Genomic DNA, 23113 nt, shown 5'->3' on the forward strand with positions numbered 1-23113 from the left:
GTGGCTCACGCCTATAATCCCCGCACTTTAGGAGGTCGAGGCGGGTGGATCACCTGAGGTCAGGAGTTCGAGACCAGCCTGGCCAACTTGGTGAAATCCCATCTCTACTAAAAAATACAAAAAACTAGCCGGGCGACGAGGCGGGCGCCTGAAGTCCCAGCTACTCGGGAGGCTGAGACAGGAGAATGGCGTAAACCCGGGAGGCGGAGCTTGCAGTGAGCTGAGAGCCGGCCACTGCACTCCAGCCTGGGCGGCAGAGCAAGACTCCATCTCAAAAAAAAAAAAAAAAAAAAAAAAAAAAAAAATCCAAAAAAAACTTTTGTTACACACAGAATTTTTACATGATTATTCTTCCCAAATAAGGTAGATAGCTCTGTATGAATTTGAACATTAGGACTAAGTATTTGGAAACCTTGCCGGACATCTTGAACCAGTAGATACAAACTGAAAACGCTAAAATCATTAATTTTGGGCATGTGTTACTTAATGACTTTATTACAACTAAAATCCTTAATTACTTTGAAAGGTCACACTTTTACCTTCAGACATTTCATATTCTACAAACACTTGTATATATTATAATATATAGGTACTACCAAAATTAATTTACATGAAGTACATTGCCATATCAACTGCAATTTGAATTTGATGTAAAATTCTGTAATTTTTTTCTTTAAATTAGTAGTTTTATTGTAATACTTTGACACTTTCCACAAAGCATGACTTTTCTTTTATTGCTTTTGCAAGTTTGTGAATTCTAAATGATGGTGTGAGTAGGTCAACCTCTGTTTTAATTGACAACTTTATATAACCAGTAAGGCAAGATTTTCAAAGTCCTCTTTTAGGCAGAGAGCTAATTCATGAACCACTGGTAGTATTTGCAATTGGAAATAATGTGACATAGGCTGTTTTTAAGAGCATACATTCTGGAATCAAATTGCCTTGTTTGATTCCTTAGTCTGCTACTTTTTAGCTGGGTGACTTTGCTTAATTTTCTGTTCCTCTTCTCTTTTCTTCTATAAATGCGTTATTGTTATAAAAGATAATCTGTGTGAAGATCTTTTTTTTTTTTTTTTTTTTGAGACGGAGTCTTGCTCTGTCGCCCAGGCTGGAGTGCAGTGGCGCGATCTCGGCTCACTGTAAGCGCCACCTCCCAGGTTCGCGCCATTCTCCTGCCTCAGCCTCCTGAGTAGTGGGGACTACAGGCGCCCGCCACCACGACTGGCTAATTTTTTTGTATTTTTAGTAGAGACGGGGTTTCACTGTGTTAGCCAGGATGGTCTCGATCTCCTGACCTCCTGATCCGCCCACCTCGGCCTCCCAAAGCGCTGGGATTACTGGCGTGAGCCACCGCGCCCGGCCGTGAATATCTTAATATAGTATCTAGCATTTAGTAAATATTCAGTATCAAGAAATATAATCTTTATTTTTATTTTTATAATCATCATCCTTTAGTATACATGTAGTGTGTTAGTTTCATAAACAGACTTTTTAATCAGATATTTCAGTATAAGTGAAAAAACTTGTATAATAGTATATTGTAAGAGTCATGTATTTTAATTGAACAAAACACAGGCACCTACTTTTCTTTAAAAATCCTACTTTTAAGCATTTCAGAATATGCTAAGTAGATCTTTCTTATAATGTTCCTATATATTTCATTTCCTTCATGTTAAATATTTCATAATAACATTCTGAATAAATTTTATGCCACAAAAAAACTGATTCTATCAGAATAGTGAGCTCTAACTTTCTTTTTTTTAACACCTGAAGCTTTCTTTCATCATGTTCAAATTTTTCACACTATACATTTAATCATAACTGCAAAGGCCTATCCTTCTCACTGGATATTCCAAAGAATGAAACGTCAAACATTAATAGCTAGTATGCTTAAAATGAACCTTCTATCAGGAGAAAATTTCCATTGGCAGACTTGAGTGCACTATAATGAGTGTACTTGGTTTCATATTATTTAGCTTTTTTGAGGTGAAGAAACTACCCTGGAATCAAAGTAGTGTGGGCAGTCTTTTAAATAAAAGACCTTTTAAGTAGCCTTTAATTTAGGGATGCTTTCCAACTCAGACTCTATTAAACTGTATGAAAATAGACTATGTTTGAAGAATTTTAAACCAACATTATCATTCTTCCTTAAAGGCCATTGAAAATTGAATGGGCTGAATCTTTCAGGTGTGGACCAATGACATATAGAGAGAGAGTCTAGAAAAACCCCCATCGTTGGTAACAATTCATTAAGTCAGATACTTTCAAAGAATTCTCACAAAAATCATCTATAAACAAGTAAATATGTATTTGGGGATATTTTCCCATTAGGTATAATTAATTACACTGATAACTACTTCCACTTAAAAGGAAATTTCTCCTTTATTAAGAAGAAACAAAATAGCTGCAAACACATTTAGGTTTGTTAGGCAAATACAAATATAACTGGAGAGCAAAGACTGTATTCACTTAACTTATTAGTATTTGATTCTAGTATCATTAATCTTCACTCCACTTCAGTATTATATTCCAATGATCATATCTTTGATATTGTAAGCATTCCAAACTTCTCTACCTGTGAACTATTAAATTGCAACAATATCCTGTTCATTGACTGCAACATTCTGGCTCTCAGACAGCTTTGTTCTCAATATATTTGCTTTTCAAGTTTTTGAGTTGTTCTGGCAAATCAATCTGTTGGCTGTCTTCCCCCATGAGTTTCCTTCTGAATTATTTCCTTACTGAACCAACTTAGACTGTCCCTTAAACTGTGCCTTAATGTTTTGCCTCCTTGTCCTTTTGACTCCACTCATAGTGTCAGACTCGACTTTTGAAGGAGAGAAGGCATCTGTTTCAGTTATTTCTTGCTGTATAACAAACTACTCCAATACTTCAGAGCTTAAAAGAATCACATTTTATTATATCTAATCATAGTAATTCTAACCAGTGGATAGCTGATTTGGTCCCTAATGTCCAAGATGATTTCATATGTCTGGAACCTTGGTGGGGACAACTGGAAGTCTAAGCTAAACTGTGCCCTCTGCTTCTCCATATTGTCTCTGGGCCTCTTCATATGGTTTCTGCAGAGGAGAAGTTGAAGTTTTACATGGAGTTCAGAGCTTCCAGAGTGGGTACTTCAAAAGATAGGAAGTGGAACTGCCAGACGCTTGTGTCCTGGTCTCAGCAATTGGTACAGCATCACTTCTGCTCTGTGTTCTAATAGTGAAAATAATCACAGAGCCCATCCAGACTTAATGAAATGAACATAAACTCCAGGTCTTGATGGGAGGAATTTTGAAGAAAATGTATACATCTTTATTCTTTTAACACCACTCATGTATTCGTTTATTCAATGAATAATGATATATCACCAACTATAATGACAGATACTGTGATGGACACATGGGATGCAACAATGATTGGAGAATTTTAAGTCCCTTTGTAATGGAGCTTACATAAACAAGATATGAACAAATAGTGAAGATATGCAGAAAATACATGCAATAATAAATAAAAATTAACCATGGGAGAAGTTACTTTACCAACTTGTCATCAAAGATGGGCTTTCTGTAGGGGTAAAATCTGAATGATGAGAATGAGCAAGCTATTGAAAAACCAAAGGAAAGAACATCTCAGGCAGAAAGAACAAATTAGAGGTCTAAAGTCTACAAAAGTCTTGTCATGTAGAAACAAGAAGAAAACTTATGTGTTTGGGACATAGTCATCAAGACAAGAATGGTTGAGAACATGGGCAGAGTCAGAACTTGCAGGACCTTGAAGTCCTGAATAGCAAGCAGGGGTGAGTCCGTAAAGTTTTTTGAGCAGGAAAGTAACATGAGCTGATTTTTCTGTTAAACGCACATTTGAAAAATCTCAGAAGAATGGGAGAACAAAAGGAGTACGTTGACCTATCCCAAGTCCACTGCAGGGAATTTGTAGTAGTCTATGTGAGACATAATGGTAGTGGTATTGGATATAGTGACAAATTTATAAGCTCCTAAAATATTTTAAAGTAGAATCAACATAAATAATTATCTTTTAAAATCATGGACAGTGTTCTTGAACAGTTATCACTCATTATTTCCACAGTTTAACCATCAATTCACATACCCCAAACCCAAATTACGTATAATACACAGAAAACCTGCTTTTACTGTGTTCCTTAATGGTACTAAACTTGTCAAAGAAAAAATGTATATTGTACATATCATCAGCCCTAACTTGGTCTTTGATGGCATTTGGTGCTTTTGACCACTCATATTCTCTAAAACATGCAGCTCCTTTAATTTTTGTAACACAACACTCTGGATCCCCACATCTCATTGATTGTTTAAGATTATTCTCCTTTAAAAGCTTTTATTTTTCTCTAACCCCATAAGTGATTATATTCAAGAATAAAGTCCATATTTGGCATTTTACTTATTTTTTGTCTGTATTCACTCTGAGCTATCTTAATAACTGTAACCTTTGGTCAGTCCTTTCTTCTGAGTTTTAGATCCATATTTTCCCTTGACAATTAGATACATGCTTCTAGGCATGTAATAGACAAAATATTATGTAAAACCTCTCCAATGTAAACAACTAAAAATTCTGGACAATATTGTAAAATTAATTTTAAAAACATTTAAAATGTTTATTTGAAAAATTACTTTGTCGAATTTAATGAAATAAGTAAAATGAAGTTACATTTGCTTGAGGATGTTTGTTGAACATGGACAAATCTAAGCTTCAATTCTGATGGCATCTTTGGGCAAGGGGTGCAGAACTTCAAACCCAGAGTATTCACTAGGGGAGGGATCTGTTGGTAGAACTTTCTGCCAAGAAGTTGGAACTCAAAGGATTATATCTGTAGGGTAGGAGTAAAGCAGAAGTAGACCCAATCTACACGTTCCCACTCCTAAGGGAGTGCAAGAAATGTGTGACTTTGAAATGAACAGGATGGGATGATGTGGTAATCCATTCTTGAAATTATAGTTGATAGTTGACCTTTATATGGATTTTTAACTCAAATTCAAGTCACTTGATAATTCAAATTAGCCTGAATTCATGCACTTAAATGTGAGCCTAGACAGTGATGTCTATAGTTGCTTGCGGACACAAATTTTCTCTGGAGAAAGAAACCATCATTTTAGTCATTGAAATATCCTATAAATATTTTTAAAGGGCAATGAATAGCATAGAATCAAATTTATCGAAAGTAATCAAGAACACACAGGACGACAGTACTTTGAAAGAAAACCAACAGAAAAACTTCCTCAAAATGTCAATTGAAATTATCAGGCAGTGGCCTGGTGCGGTGTCTCACGCCTGTAATCCCAGCACTTTGGGAGGCCGAGGTGAGTGGATCACAAGGTCAGGAGATCGAGACCATCCTGGCCAACACGATGAAACCCCATCTCTACTAAAAATAAAAAAATTAGCCGGGCATGGTGGCAGGTGCCTGTAGTACCAGCTACTCGGGAGGCAGAGGCAGGAGAATGGCGTGAACCTAGGAGGCGGAGCTTGCAGTGAGCCGAGATCGTGCCACTGCACCCCAGCCTGGGTGACAGAGTGAGACTCCGTCTCAAAATTTAAAAAAAAAAAAAAATTGTCAGGCAATATAAAACAATTACTTTGTTTACAGAAGTGTAAGATAAGCTTAACTACTTTTTCAGGTAGTGGAAACATACAAAAAAGTGGTATGGCAGGTGTACAAAATAACTACACAGAAAAGGAATAAATGAAGTATACATTATTGGAATTAAAAACAACATATATTTTGCAGATTAAGTAGGATTGGAGAAAGACTTAATGAACTGAATTAGTTCAGATGAATTTATTCATAATGCAGTTCAGAAAATCAACAAGTGGAAAATGTGAAAGGGGTTAAAAGATATCAAAACAGAATGAACAGGATCATCTAATGAGGATATAAAGAAGGAAATAGAGGTGTTATTTAAACAACTAATGATGAGAATTTTCCAAAATTACTTCAGATGAAAGACACCAAACTTAACAGCTTTAAGAAGCCCAACAAATTTCAAACCCATAAGTAAAAAAGAAACCCATCCCTAGGAACCGTGTATTGAAACTGCAGAACAGCAATGACACAGATATTTTGAAAGTGGCTGGAGGAAAAAAAAAGACATTCATGTCAAAGTGTAAGACTTTGAGTTGACCTCTTTACACCAACAAGGGCCATCTGAAGACAGTGGAATTATATAATGGTGCACTGAAAGAACAAAGCCTGACAACCTACAAAGAAAATACCTTTTAATGTTTAATGTGTGTGTGTGTACATATGCATACACATATATGTATATATAAAACTAAATATATATACACATACATGTATGTATATATAAAACATATTTATATGTATATATAAAATATTAAAATATATATGTATTTTAACATATGTACATATATGTGTTATACATTATATGTATGATTCTATATATGTATATGTACACACAAATTCTACATATGTGTATATGTACATATATGTATGTATATGTGTGTATGTATATACCATATACATGTATACACACACATACATAAATACATACATACATACATACACTTTGGGACCTTTATTTACTTCTCCACATCACTAATCATGGATTATTGCATGCTTATGAGTGGCTAGGTCTTGAATTTCCTCAGGAAAACATAACACTATTGCGTGTGTATGGTTTCCTATAGAGAACTTCAGTCTTTGGGCATAGCATTAAGAGCTCTTGGTTTCCCAGCCCCACAAACTAAAATATATTTTTTAGAAAATCATGATCAAAGAGTTCACTAAAGATATGATAGATCTAAATTATAACTTCAGACACAAGGAAAGTGGTCACAGATGGAAAGTCTACAATGAAAGAATGAAGGGCAAATAAGCTAGCAAATATCTGGATGTTTTTAAAAATACTATAAGTATACATTATTATACTATAATGTACAATAGAATTTTTTTTTTTTTTTTTTTTTTTTTGAGACAGAGTCTAGCTCTGTTTCCCCAGACTGGAGTGCAGTGGCACAATCTCGGCTCACCACAACCTCTGCTTCCTGGGTTCAAGCGATTCCACTGCGTCAGCCTCCTGACTGAGTAGCTGGGTCTACAGGCACACGCCACATGCCCGGCTAATTTTTGTATTTTTAGTAGAGACGGGGTTTCACTATGTTGGCCAGGCTGGTCTCAAAGTCCTGACCTCATGATCCGTCCTCCTCAGCCTCCCAAAGTGCTGGGATTACAGGCGTGAGCCACCACGCCCGACTATGTACAATAGACTTTTTATTAAAAAAAAGAATTGAAATTCATGACTCAGTAACGCATGTTAGAATGAGAATAAAAGGAATAAATTATCCTTAGATTATTGTTTTCTTCAGTAGTATAATAAGGGTATTGATTGATGTTTTTGGATAACTTAAGTATGCACGTTGCAAGCTTTGAGATAATCAGAATAATAGAAACAGAGTAAATAAATCTTCAAGTAGTAGCAGCAAAAAGATCAGAATGATAATGTAATCCATCCGTCTAAAAGAAGGCAATAAAAAGCAGAAAACAAATAGTACACAATAATAAGTTACAGTAAATTTAATACAAAAATGCAATAAAATAAAAGTACAAAATAAGTAGTTACAGTAAATGTCAATGAATAAAGTGCTAATAAGTGCTCTGGGTTAAAAAACGATTGACAGACTTAAAAAATATCCTAAAAATTAAAACATAAGCTCATGATGTTTAAAAGAGATTCTTGTAAAATTTAAAGATACTGAAAGTATAAGAAGAAGAATACTTATAAAGATATTGAAAGTATAAGATTAAAAGGATGGAAAAATATCACATGCAAATACTAACAAAATAAATGCCAGTGTAGCTATAATAATGTTAGACTATATATGTGTGTATATATATACACACATACACACACACACACACACATATATATATATATAGCATTGCTGGAGACAAAAAAGACTATAGTGATAAAATATTCAATATTCAACTCATGGACAACATAAACCAGTTCTAAATTCATATCTACCTAATAGCATAGCCTCAAAACAGGTAAAGCAAAAAGGAGGCAGAACTACAAGGAGAATTTTTTAAATTAAGTATCTAAAACTTACAACTTTTTTTAGAGGAGTTTAACATACTCTTCTGAATTAATTCAATTGGAATAAGTAGGCAAAAAATAAATGAATAAACAACTATATGGATGATTTGGACAACTCCTCGATATTAGACTTGGCCCAATAGATACATATCACACTTCAAAAGTGCAGACTATTCCTTCTTAGCGGGCACACCAAGAACAGAAATCTTTTGTATATTGTGTCATACAGCAAGTGTTAACAAATTAAGAGGATTGAAAACGTGTACTATTTTATCTGACTACAGTTCATTTAAGCAAAAAATCAAAAGCAAAGAGAAAATAAAACGTGACCCATATATTTGGAAATGAAGAAACATTGCTTCTGGATGTGTGATTGACAGATGCATAAAACTGACACATTAAACATACATCAATCTACCTCTCCTTTTCCTCGCTGTCTTCATGACTGGCACTATTATCCACTTCATTGCCTAAGGCATCATTTTTGGTCCCATTGACCTCACCTTGGTTCAGGCTTTCACCAGTGATTTAATTTTTTTGCAACTCGTCTCTTTCCTCTGTGGTTTCTGCTTTTCCTATCTACCACAATATTTTCCTAAAAAAAAAAAAAATTAATTTGATCATATAAATCCTTCATTTAAAAATTTTAGAAGATCTCCTCAATACCAAGAAAATGCATTCCTTGAATAGAGTCTATTTCTTTTCATCTTTATTTCCCCCCAAGCGCTTATGGTCTTCTTTTGTGCATCAGCTATGCTAATTCATCTGCATTTTTCTGAACATCCCTTCCTCTTCAGATTTTGTACCTTTGAATGTACACATCTCTCTACCTGGAATACTTTCTCTTACTGCTTACTCACCTGACCATTACCCGTACATTCTTGAAGACACAGCTGAGTATCATTTTTGTAACATACTTGCCTGGTCAACTCTCATACTGTCATTCAATTCTTATTTACTTAGCACTGTAGAATAATTTTTCATACAGTTTTGTAAATTAGCTTTTTAAATAGCTGCCTTCGGTATCAGACCATGAAGTGAATGAAGAGAGGAATCTTTTCATTGTACATTAAAAAAGGAATTCTTACCACTTTTAGACAAAGGGCCCCAAACAAACAAAAAAGGAATATATTGATAATATTAGAATTAATAGGTAAGTTTTAAAATATTTGCTGAAAGAGGTAAGAAGGATCAGTCAGCTCTAGTAGTTTCACCTGCAAATGCATTTGTAAAGCAAGGAGACTCATTTACTTGCTACCCTCAGGAAATCACATTTCCCAACCCAAGCTAAAATTTCTGGGCTTAAATATGTTCTTCATTCACTTCTTACACTCCTCCTCTATTGCTGCATGTGTTATTAAAAATGGCTCCTTCTAATAAGAGTAGCTTTTGGCTTGTTGCAAGACACATCTTTCATCTGTTTTTACATATCTTTTCTACAGATCCCCCTGCAGTGGAACCAGCATTCTTGGAAATCCGGCAAGGACAGGATCGAAGTGTCACTATGAGCTGCAGAGTACTGAGAGCCTATCCAATACGGGTGCTGACCTACGAGTGGCGCTTGGGCAATAAATTATTACGGACGGGTCAATTTGACTCTCAGGAATACACAGAGTACCCTGTGAAGAGTCTTTCCAATGAAAACTATGGAGTTTATAACTGTAGCATCATAAATGAAGCTGGAGCTGGGCGATGCAGCTTTCTTGTAACAGGTAGGATTCCAGATATTTTCTTTTTATATGTTTTGTTTTTTTAGACCAAGAGAGTTTAGAGCTATGTCAATATAAGAATGAAAACACTTTGTAAATCAATGGAGCATAGAACAGCTTGACTACTCAAGTTAGAGCTTCTACACATTTATTTTTAAGTCAAATTTATTTTAATAGTAAAAAGGGTGCACGGGCCTACAAAATTACATAGAAGTTTATCTGAATTCTAGTAGAGTTAGTGAGGAGGAGGTTGGTTATTGTATTAGTCGATTCTCACACTGCTATAAAGAACTACCTGAGACTGGGTAATTTACGGAGAAAAGAGGTTTAACTGACTCACAGTTCTGCCAGCTGAGCAGGAAGGATGACTTGGAAGCCTCAGGAAACTTACAATCATGGCAGAAGGCAAAGGGGAAGCAAGGACCTACTTCACATGGTGGCAGAAAAGAGAGAGAGAGAGTGAAGGGGGAAGTGTCACACACTTTTAAACCATCAGATCTCATGGGAACTCACCATCACGAGAACAGCAAGGGGAAATCCACCCCATGATCCAATCACCTCCCACCAGGGCCCTCCCCTGACATGTGGGGATTGCAATGCCACATGAGATTTAGGTGGGGACACAGAGCTAAACCATATCAATTATTTAGAGTGTTTCGGTAATCATGAGACACACTGTGGTGTTGGCTGGCTTTACTTAGATCAAGTTGCAAATTTTTTTTTCTTTTCAAATCTCATGTGAATAGATAATTGCTCTGGTTTTCTTATTACCAGAATTTTTTTCTTTTGTTTATTTGCTTATTTATGTATGTATTTATTTACTACGTCTCAATATATGATAACTTTCAATTTTGTCTTTGACTGGCCATATGTTTACAAATATTCCAAGAAAAAGCAGTAGAGTTGTATCTGACAGATAGTAAATTAGGGAGAAGTATTGACTTTTGATGTCATTGTCTTTTAAACATTCCCTCTGTATTATGACTTATGTAATTATTTACATTGTTTTTATAATCTATATACTGCACATTATTTTTGAGTGACAAATTAGGAATGCATTAAAAGAAAATACTCCTCATTTTTTTTTTGTCATAGGTAGTTAGTTGTAATAGTTGAAATGTTCATGGTAGTAAAAAAAGAAACTGGACATTGTGTATTATCTAAAAAGAAGTCATAAAAGTGATTGAAATGTTCCAGACTTAAAACTTATTAATAGCATAAATTGTAAGTGATAATTTCTAACTTGTGAGGGAACTTTCTAATTATGAACTGCCTTTAGCCATTTTTGCTTTCTGAAATGTAATATTAGCTAGTCTAATCTAGGAAAGCATATCAGATGTCTGGATGAAACTTTGAAACACCAATTAGTTCATATACTAAAGCATATCAGGATTAGTATTCCTTATGAATTTCTCATAACTCGAAATTTTGAATCTAACGTAAGAGAGCCATGGAATAGAAGTATACAAAGATCCATATATTTTAATGCACAAAACAAATCTTTCAAGATAATGCTGTTTACTTCTGAGACTCAAATTAACTAAAAACATTTTAAATTTTATTTTTTACAATTATTTTACTCTTCCACTTACCATGAATTTTGTATAGTCATCCCAAAGTAGACTTGATCTAACTATACACCAAAATGTATAGAATCGAACTAAAAGGCAATGACATCTATACCTCTATTAACTCACAGGAAATCTTAAAAGATTATTCCTCTTTTCTTTCTTCTTTTAAAATTCTATGTTTATGATGTATGTTAAACTAAGGGGCTAAAAGAAGAGAATTGCGTTCACTTAGATGTCAGAAGAGGTGTGAGAATAGTTTCCTGCGAGGAAAAAGAAGAAAGTAAGCCAAGGTATTTTGGAAACTGCGATGAGCCTAGCTTGTAGTATACTATCTATGTTAAAGATAATTAACTAGAATACTAAAACATACTTTGCATTTGTATACGTTTTATGTACTCATATTTTAATGGTGAAGTCACAGCAGTTTTATGTGGTTTAAGTGAGCTTCATGAGCTTTAGCAGAAACCCAGCTGCCATTTTTCATCTTCTATGATGGGCTATGTTTTACAAGTTCTAAAGGTTAAGGTAGCATATTGATTTATTAGAATAAGCCCATTTGTAAATTTGAAATTCCAAGTATTACCTATATTACTTATATATTAATATGTAGACATAAATATTTCCATTTTAATAGTTCTGTAATACTATAGCACAGGATTTAACTGGAGTATACATTTCAGTTATCAAAAATTCAAAATGTCTCAATATTTAACTCTGGAAAAACATATTCTTCAATACTTCAAAATATCTGGGCTTATTTTTTCATGGCATGACTGAATATCATTCTATGTTATACCCCATTATGTCCCATCACATTGCTTGGTCTAGAAAAGAAAACCAGTAACTCTAGAGTGATTAAATAGATGAAGGATGAACAAAAGAGTTAATGATTCAATGAAAGAAAATTTCTGAAAATAATTTTTAAATGAGAAGAAAAGTGAATACAGAGAGAGTAAAAGGAAGGCTTAAGTTGAAAATAAATCATATATACTTTAGGAAGCTAGCTAGTGCCCTCTGAAAAAGGTAAGTCTATGTCCTAATCCCTGGGAACTGTGGATATTAACTTACAAGGCAACATATGTAATTAAATTAAGGATTTTGAGAGGAGGAGCTTATCTTGAATTATCTAGGTGGGTCTCAAATGCAATAACATGTATTCTTATAAGAGAGAGGCAGGGGGAGTTTTAAGAGAGAAGAAGAGGCAATGTGAGTATGCAGTAATGCAACCACAATCTGAAGAACCCCTGGAGCCACCAGAAGCTGTAAGAGGCAAGGAATATATTCTCCCCTAGAGTCTCTACAGAAGTAGGAAGTAAGGTCCTGCCAGGACCTTGGTTTCAGACTTCTGGCCTTCAGAATTGGGAGAAGATAGTTTTTGTTTGTTTGTTTGTTTAAGCCATCCAGTTTGTGGCTGTTTGTTATGGCAGTCTTAGATAACAAATACACATTACAACTCACTATTTCAAAGAACCCCTCTCTTAAAAATTATACGTGATGAATAGAACAGTTTTGTCAACTGTCCTCAGTTTTATCACACTAAGCAGGCTAGACCATGGAGACATGGGTGCATGTGTCTTATATTTCAGCAAAGTTGTAAGAAGGGGTCGCTTTTGCAAGAGGCAGTCAGTGCGGAAAATCAACCTGGGAGGTCTCAGGTCACCTACATCAGTAGATTGTGTAGGTTTAAGCTACACATTGGCTTAAACCAACCACAAGGGATGCTTCAACATTGAAATGTTATGCCCATTACATAATATGGCAGAGAAAAGATGTTTCCAGCAGCTTGATTATATAAGAAACCAGATGACAGAATCTACTGGTAGATTCTGTTGACAGCACCACAGATTAATGAAGATGCACTTTTATTCTTTTTTTGAACATGAAGACCCAGGTAATCTGCAGCAAAATGCAGTGTTTATTTATAAAGTTTTAAATTATCTGTGTCTTTCAAATTGTTCTAATTGATATTTCTAAATATTTAGCAATCAAGATGTTAGCTCTAAGCTATTCTAATTATGTTCCCACTAACTACACCTTCTTCATATTTCTTCACTTTAACAGACTTGCTTCTGACATTATGTTTTTATTGAAATGTTTATGGGTGTCAGGAGACTAAGATTTCTTGACAAGTCAGGCAAGACAATAAATAATGTGAAAAAAGCATAATTTTTATATTAACTTTTTTGTCTAGTTGCTTAAATGCAATAGTCTAAGCATATGCATTTATTACATGGTTTTAGATAAAAGAAAATAAGAGCAAAATAAAATGATAATCAATGTTCCCTATATAATCCAGGAGATAAAAGTAGAATGCCCTTCTAACTTCCAGAAAGTGCATGTACACAGTTATATATACTTAGACTTGTAAAACATTTAGGAATTTTATCAATGGAGACATTTTAAGATTCTTTTAAATGAAAGACACTAAAGGAGTGTTTTGTTTTTTTTTCCAAAAGGTAACAGTGTGTATATATAATAGATTTTTTATTGCATAGCCATAAATTATAATTGAGTATAAAACCACCAATATGGGCCGGGCGCGGTGGCTCAAGCCTGTAATCCCAGCACTTTGGGAGGCCGAGACGGGCAGATCATGAGGTCAGGAGATCGAGACCATCCTGGCTAACCCGGTGAAACCCCGTCTCTACTAAAAAAAAAAAATTAGCCGGGCGAGGTGGCGGGCTCCTGTAGTCCCAGCTACTCGGGAGGCTGAGGCAGGAGAATGGCGTAAACCCGGGAGGCGGAGCTTGCAGTGAGCTGAGAGCCGGCCACTGCACTCCAGCCTGGGCGACAGAGCGAGACTCCGTCTCAAAACAAACAAACAAACAAAAAAAACCCAACAATATGTACTCTCAACTGAGTTGTTTTTTACAATCAGGAATGTATTTAACAAGTATTTCCTGTCTACTTACTAAGTGTGAGGTACAAAACTTTGCCAGTTTTACATGTGCATAGCATCTTGAAGTAATTTTGTTTTTATATCTATTGCACTTCTTAAGCCTTGTATTCTCTTCTGGGACATTGCAGTTTCCTTTTATCTGATCTCTGAAATTTTCATATTGTTGGGCTTTATTTTCCTAGAAAACCTAGCTTATCTTAAGTGAGAAAGGTTGATTCTGTTTATTGCCTATAGGATGATATGCAAATTCTTCACTGTCATAAATCTTCAAAGCATTCATTAATATCTCAAATAAAATATGTAGCATAATCTCTACTTCAGTTCTACCAGTTATTCAAAATTCAATTCAAATGTGACTATGCTGCTTCCCCCAAATCATCACACATTTGTAGGACTCTGCCTTTCTTCACATATTTCTTTATTCTGAAATACTAGCCTTTTGTGTATCTCTGTGCTACAGTTATAGTGACTTTTGTGTATGACTTTACCAGGGTTATGTCGATCGTTGTTCTTCAACCAAATACACAGGTGCAGGCTGTGATAATATTTTTTGATTCACAAATTAATGATTACTGCTGTAACTGCTTCTCTCTGAACGTGTAAATAAACTCCAAATAACCAGGATTTAAACATGGCTTAACCATTATTTAAACAGTCTAGAAAATTATTTCACTCAGGTTAAGTGATGTATCATTTCAGAAAGTAACACGATGGTTCTGTTCCACAAAGTCCTTGGGAATTCAGGCTTCTTCCATCTTAATCCTCAACCACCATCAATAAATGGTACATCTTATAACTCTGACTACTTAAATTGCAGCTATTCCACATTTCCAAAGTGAAGCATGCTTCTTCTTTTGGAGGACACTTCTCAATAATTTTACACATTTTTTTCTGCTTGGATATCATTGAAAATAATCGTATTTCTTCACTGTCAATTAATGTTGTGTGTATATATTTTATTTTAAGAAGATTAAATTGCATTATATATATGTGTATATATATGTACATATGTGTGTATATATACATATATATACTATGTGTGTGTGTGTATATATATATGTTGCCCTCATTGAAAATAGTTCAGTGAAATTAAAATGAGATTGCCAAGGAGAATCCTTGAACTATAGTTTTATCTGTGTAAACCTTGCACCAATACTATTATACCCCTTTTTCAGAGCCATGAACATTTAGAGTCTCAGAATAATTTCAAAAGATAGATGATAAAAGGTTTGATTAGTGACTCAAGATATTTTAATGCTAAACATAATAAAATTAATGGTGCTGTGTTGGTTATTTTTTCTGCATAAAGAATTATTACAAATTCAAAAGCGTTAAATAACATATTTATTGTCTCACAGTTTCTATGTATCAGGATTCCAAGCATGGCTTAGCTAGGTCCTCTGTTCTGGGTCTCACAAGGCTGCAATCAGACTGTTGGTTGGGCTGTGTTCTTATTAGAGGCTCAGCTGGGGAAAAATACCTTCCAAGCTTATTCAAGTTACGGAAAGAATTAATTTCCTTGTGTTGTATGATAGAGGCCCTGGCATTTGCCGGCTATTTGCTGGACCTACCCTGAGACCCTAGAATATGCCTGCAGGTCCAAGAAGCTGCCCTCAATAGTTTGTCCCATGGGCTTCTCAAAAATGGCTGCTTATTTCAAACCCACAAGAAGAATCTCTAGCTCCAGTCTGCTAAACTGGAATCTTATGTACATAATACAATCACAGAAGTGACATTCTGTCACAGTTTTTAGATTCTATTAATCAGAAAGAAGTCATGGTTTTTCCCTGACACTGAAAGAATTATGCAAAGATATGAAAACAGGAGACAGGAATCATTGGGAGTCAATCATTGGGGGTCTTTCTGCCACAAGTACTAGCATTTCCTGCCACTGGGAGTCCTTTTTGAACATAGCCTACATAAGAATGAAACTGCTATATCTATTGAAATATTAACTAAAGAAATCCTTCATAGTTTAATCCCTTTCCTTAATCCTGCCAAATAGGGTTTTACAAAGCAAAATTTTGCCTGTAACTGCTACTCTCACCTTTAGTTTGGAAATATTTGAGCTAGGATTTCACATCCTGTGTTTTCCTTTTGGCATATTACAATATTCATATTGACATATTGAAACTACCAATTTCTCCATGTTCAGTATATAAAGAATTTCAAAATGACTGAGGATTTTAATATCACCTAAAACAAGATGTTGGAGGAATCTAGCATTTCTTATTCCTGAAGAATAAGTGGGAAGAAACAGCTACTAAAGGAGATTTGACTCCACATAAAAAATAAAGTGTTTTATCTTTTTTCTTTCTAATTTTGGATTGAATTAATAGTGACCAGATAGAAAATATATTTTAGTCTCTGGTAGTGTCTGTATTTATTTATTTATTTATTGCTATTCAGCTAGATATTTCTTTCTTAATAATGTCTAAAATGAGCAAAATAATACTGTTGAAAATCATTAATAACTATCAGAAGTAAGAGCAGTCTAAACATACTTTGAAAATGAAAAATAATTGCCAGTAAAATTACCTGTGATAACTCTAAAAGACAAGAAATTTCAATGTCAAATCAAAGTTTCTCAAGGCCAGAATTTTGCTAAATTTATTAGAATTTTATTTATGATGATAACAGGTGGACTAGTAGATCCCAATATTTTAGCCAGCTTATGAGTTGCAGTTGTATTGCAAAATAACCTTAAGCAGAAAATGATAATATGTCCTAACAATTCCATGTGTAGCCTTCTGTAGTTTACTAAGTGATTCCATACATACCCTTATCATCTCCAACAACCCTACTATATGTGCAGAAGAGATGGTATCACCCTCCTTTGACAGATAAACTAACAGAGGTCCAGGAAGCCAAGAATAACATAGTTCAAACTCTTTTTGACACATGTCAGTGACTCTTTTATTAGTGATGATAAATGAATATTTGAATAATCAAGCCAGATAAAATATAAGAGAGTCCATGCAAAATCTGGAAAATTAGGGATAAAAATGTAAGTATCACTTAACGAAGTTAATGCTGTCACTTATTACTAAAATATATACCTTAATATTTGACTTAAATTCATATAATGTTTTAAAATTTTATTTTCTCCAGTAACCATATGATGAGGTATTATATTTCATATCATACTTAAATAAAACTTCAATTAAAATTTTGTTATTTTACAGCAGTTTGATGGCTCCTTAATTTATTTGCATTACTCATTTTCTTAATTATAAAATCATGTAATTTCTTCAATAAAAAATTCAGAGCAATGTTACTATCAAAAATCTACTATTGGACTCTCTTAAAACTAAAGCATTGCAATGCTAAAGATCAATTTAAAGCACAACTACCATTCAATCCCGCAGTCCCACCATTGAGTATCTACCCAAAGGAAAAGAAATCATTATATAAAAAAGACACCTCAACTTCTATGTTTATCACAGCACTATTTACAATAGTAAAGTCATGGAATCCAACTAAGTATCAATTAACAGGTGACTTGATTAAAAAATGTGTTTTATATATATATGAGGAATACTATATAGCCATAAAAATTAATGAAATCATGTCCTTTGCAGCAACATGGATGAAGCTGGAGGCCATTATTCTAAGTGAAATAACTGAGAAACAGAAAATCAAATACCAATGTTCTCATCTATAAATGGGACCTAAACGATGGATACACATGGACATAAAGATGGAAATAATAGACTTTTGGGATTCCAAAATGAGAGAAGAGAAAGGGAGGTGAGGGTTAAACAATTACACATTGGGAAACATTTCAATGCTCACTATTTGAATGATGGGTGCACTAGAAGGCAATTTTACATGGGTATATTATGCAATATACCCATGTAAAAAGCTACACATATGCCCTAAAAATCTTAAAAAAAAAAAAAAAAAAAAAAAAAAAAATCACAGTATCAAATTACAACATGGAGAAAATTACGTGAACTCCTCTAGTCCACATGGAACTCTTCAGGATAATCTGTTGTGGGTACAGCTGTCTTTTATTCTTGGTCAGTATGTAAAGAAAGTTCTCCCATGAATGAAAGATTTTAACATCTTCTAACAGATTAGCTCTGTGCAAGCGATTTAATTCTTTGTGGTCTTGCTTCCTCTATCTGTTGAATGGGAGATGATAAATCTGCTTCCCATGACTCACATAATTTTAGGATTATCAGATAAGCTAATCAATGTGAGTGTTTTAAAAACAAAGCAATATGATCATATAAAAGTAAGATGAGAAGATTTCCAGATTTAGCCATAGGTAAGCTACTTTCTGTCTGAGTAACACAACAATTGAAAATGCCCCTCCAAAAAGGCAGAGATGGGGAGGATGACTGATTTCAGAGATAAAGTAAGTAATCAATGCACAACTGAGCTTTGGTTGGAAGAGAAGTGTGGTAAGATTATTAGGCTGGAGCCAATGAGGCCAGTGACAATATTTTGTGGCTAGTCTGAGAGAGAACTTTGCATTTTAGGTGAGCTTTTTCCCCTCTGTATATTATTCTGCATGGCTTATTGCCTGACATTACCAAGGAGCAGAAAAGCAGCAATTCTAACTTGAAATATTAGGAGAAAAATTGAGAGAGAACCAGAGCTGGAATGGACAGTGTATAGAAATGAGGGCAGCCAGGGTGGTTGGCTCTCAGAGTTTCTACTGTTCTTCCTCTCCTCACATCTCCATTCACACTCCCTCAAGCTAGACCACACCCAAGAGGCAGGCCAACCTAACATAACAGCAGGGTCTGGACCTAGAGTATTTTAAACTGGGAGAACCAGAGGGAGAAAACTGAAGAGTAGAGGGAAGAGAAGATAGAAAATGGTAAAAATGATACTGCAACCAGATCTCTCCATCCTGAAGCACTCCTTCTCTTTACCTAAGGAACACAAGCAAGAGCCTAGGTCATCCTTACTCTCATAGATGATACAAGGCAATTAGGGCTCTCACAGGAATAAAATCTGCAAAATCCAGAGCAAAACAATTATGAAAGAAAGAAGACAAATGGAATAATCTATTCCACATTAGGTAGGAGTATTAAGAAACAGAAAGTAAGAGTTTTAAATACATAAAATTTCATCCTCAAAGAAAGCAGGAAGAATATAAAAAACATGAAGAAGAGAAAAGATCATTGCAGAAAAGAAATTGATGACAATGGGCATACAAATATAACAGTTGATATAAATAACTACATTATTAGACTAAATTGCAGAATAGGCACAAGGCAGGAATAAGTAGTTTGAAAGATATCGTAGAGGAACTCTCCCAGTAGGGGACACAAAGATAAGTCAAGTGTTAAGAGATGTGAAGGACAAAAGAATAAATATCTGCTTAGCAGGAAACCCATAAGGAAGTAAAAGACCAAATGCAGAAATAAAATTAAATTAAAAAAAAACATATTTTTTAAATTAGAAAGTAAAAAGCACTAGTGTATTAGTCCGTTTTCACACTCCTGATAAAGACATACCCGAGACTGAGAAATTTACAAAAGAAAGAGGTTTCATTGGACTTACAGTTCTATGTAGCTGGGGAAGCCTCACAATCATGGTGGAAGGCAAGGAGGAGCAAGTCATGCCTTACTTAGATGGATGGCAGCAGGCAAAGAGGGAGAGGGAGCTTGTGCAGGGGAACTCCTCTTTTTTAAAACCATCAGATCTCATGAGAGTTATTCACTATCAGGAAAACAGCATGGGAAAGACTTGCCCTATGTTTCAGTTACCTCCCACCTGGTGCCTCCCACAACATGTGGGAATTCAAGATTAAATTTGAGTGGGGACACAGCCAAACCATATTGGCTAGACCTCTGAGTGATGTGGCTCATGGAATGACAGCAACAATAGGTTGGGAGAAAAATTTACATGCTCTGATAAATTTAAATGAATTTTAAAATATCAAGTACAAAAATGTTTAAGAAGCTACTTATAGAGATAAAGTAGATCATTTATACAGGATTTAGAATTATATAGACATTAAACTTCATGCAACTTGACATGCAGAGAGATAATGGAGTTATGTTTTCAAAATATTAAAGATAAAATACATTGAAAAGAATTTTGCATGCAAATAAATGTACATTTAATTGTGAGGACACGATAAAAATACTCCTATTCTAAAAGTTGATCTTACAAAGATTATTTAAAAAAAAAATTCTTGGTTGTTGGAATTAAGCAAGAAAGAGATGAATCTGGGGGAAAAGAATGGAATATGAGAAAGAAGAAAGGATGAGTAAAGACCTAATCAAGTCTGTTTTTTTGTAAACAAGTAATGCTTAAAATATTTTATTCATACTAATTCAGTATTAAGACTTGAGTCGATACCAATATAACATAAAGGGACAGGTCTTATGAGCATATAAGGGGAAGGACCTGGCATCCTTCCTCTGACCTGTCAGTCATGGTAGGGAGTTACTGACACTAAAAAACCAGTGTTTCACTGTATTGTCAGTTTTCTCTGGGCCTATGGTGTAAGTGAGGTGACTGGAGGAACTTAGGGGTAAAAGAGAAAATTCTAGTTTTGGAATCCTCTTCTCTGGTCTTGGTATGACTAGCCTTTTCTTGTTCTGCAAGTCTTAATATATGTCATCTCTCAGAGATTGTCTTCAGAATATTGTCAAACCCAGAAATTATGTAACTGTTTGTTGACTACATCCACATCATAATGTATGTTCCATAGGAGCAAACATCAGTCCATTTATTGAATGAATATTTCAGGCCATTAAGATTTCTCTTAACAAGCACTTATTCCTGCTTGTTAGCCTTTCATTTACTGGTATATTGGCAACACAACTCCAGTGCAATACTAGTTCACAAGCAAATGTATTAATTTGTTTCGAAGTATGGAAACCTTCGAAAACGCCATTTTTTTTTTTTTATTTTTTGCAGGCACGTTAATAGATTGTTTTGCGAGTAAACAAGGGAGAATATACCAAGTTTCAATAATTATCATATAAATTGGCAATATAGCTGTAAAATCAAACAATAAGGTTATATCATATTGAGCTCACTGCCTACAATCTCCCCTCCAATATCTGTAGGAATTCCTCATACATAGAGCACTACCAATGAATACTTGTTCAATGAGTGAAGCTATAGGAAGAGAAGGAAAATTTAGAAGTTTAGATCTCATACCTGAATTTTATTCAGATTAAATTAAAACATCATTTATAGTTTTAAAGATTTTGTCCACTTTTGACTCAGTTTATCTGTGTTATAGCATATTTTTTCTTTATTCTAATTTTCTGATTTCTAATTTAAGCAACATTATCTACTTAACTATATGTGTTAACTATGTCTTTAAAATACATGCATTATACAACTCATGTCTTCGTTAAAAGCTTTTGAATACCGTGTTGTAGCTTTACTAAAATCTTGAAAGTTATCTGGAAAATACTAATGGAGCCAGCCTTTCTACTATGAACAACCATAACATTGGACAAACTACATGAGGTTACAATTTTAAGGGATAAAAACAGACAGTGCAAGACTGCATTTCCTGAGAGACGCAAACCGATGAATTGAGCCCCATGATTATTCTAGCTCTCCATTTTGGGGAATTTGCTATATATGAACATAGCAAGGTAGAGTCCGAGCAGAGCATAGATTTCTGGCTAAGCTAAAGAAACATATATTAAAACTCAAAGCAGCAAAAGCATCTATCCGCAGGACAAAATATTGTATAGTAAGAAAACTCTGTAGAAGAAGGGTCATAGAGGTTAGTGTGGATCCTTACCTCAGGACTAGACTCTACAAGGATGAGGTGATTTACCATTTTCTTCTCTATGAGACTTTTGCAAACAGAAAATTGATAATAGAGTTCTAGCAATGCTAAAGGAAGCCAGAATTTCAGCTCCTCAGGATAGATTATACCTCCTTAAATTCTAAACAACCTGATGAGACTCCAAAAGATTAAGTCAGAGCAATAAAAACCATGTCAGAGTAAAGACTTATTCTAGGTACTCCATAACAAAAACTAATACCAAGCTTTGCTAAAATTTAGAGGGAGGTAGAATTTCATGGTGAGTCCCACCAAGTTAGAAGAGCTTAGGAACATCCTTGGATTTCCACAGATGTCATTACTTTTTACATTTAATGAAATGTAAAAAGCTGGCAAACAAAGGTTCAAAAGGGACAGCAGGTAATTGAACTCTCTACTAAACTAAAACTTGACACTCTTTACAGGGTGAAAGAGAGCACAGTCCAGTTATTTATAATATATTATTCATGATGTTCATTAAACAATAAAAATTACCTGACATACAAAGAAAAGAGGAAAATGTTACTTATGGTCCAGAATAATAGTAGTTTATTAAAAACTAACCTTAAGGTAGGTCAGATGTTGGATGTAGCAAAAAACTTCAGGTAGCTATTATAAATATTTTCAAAGTATGATGGGAAAATATGTTCAAATAATTAAAGAAAAATGCAGATTTTATGAGCAAATGAATAAGAAATTTTAGCATACAGAAAACCCTAAAAAAGAACTAGATGCAAGTTGAACAACTAAAACTCACCATAATTGAAATGAAAAATTCAGTGGGTGGGCTTAATAGTATACTGGAAAAGGCAAGAGGACTGGTAAAATTGAAAACAAATTGCAAGAGCTGATCCAACCTGGTAGATTAAAAAAAATAGAGGGATTGAAGAATAAAGAGAAGAAACCTAAAAACATGGGGCACAATGTAAAACAGTTGAAAACAAGTGCACTTGAAGTTCTAAAATAGAGTGAGAATGGGGCAGAAAAAATGGCTGAAATTTTCTACAAATTTTTGAATCAGACCCTCAGATCCAAGCATATCATGGTGCACAAAGCAAGAAAAATACAAGAAAACAACACGT

At 34.5% G+C, this 23113-nt stretch overlaps 1 protein-coding gene across 1 annotated transcript in view; it reads left to right on the forward strand.

The window, feature by feature from the left end:
- Positions 1-23113, forward strand: part of MDGA2 (MAM domain containing glycosylphosphatidylinositol anchor 2) — a 391758-nt gene that overhangs the window by 258275 nt on the left and 110370 nt on the right. Inside the window, exon 7 of the mRNA XM_017889604.1 lies at positions 9536-9805. Coding sequence (XP_017745093.1) covers positions 9536-9805 — 270 coding nt within the window. The remainder of the gene's footprint in view (positions 1-9535; positions 9806-23113) is intronic.

The sequence above is a fragment of the Rhinopithecus bieti genome, unplaced genomic scaffold, assembly GCF_001698545.2.
Source record: "Rhinopithecus bieti isolate Rb0 unplaced genomic scaffold, ASM169854v2 scaffold_19285, whole genome shotgun sequence".
NCBI lineage: Eukaryota > Metazoa > Chordata > Mammalia > Primates > Cercopithecidae > Rhinopithecus > Rhinopithecus bieti.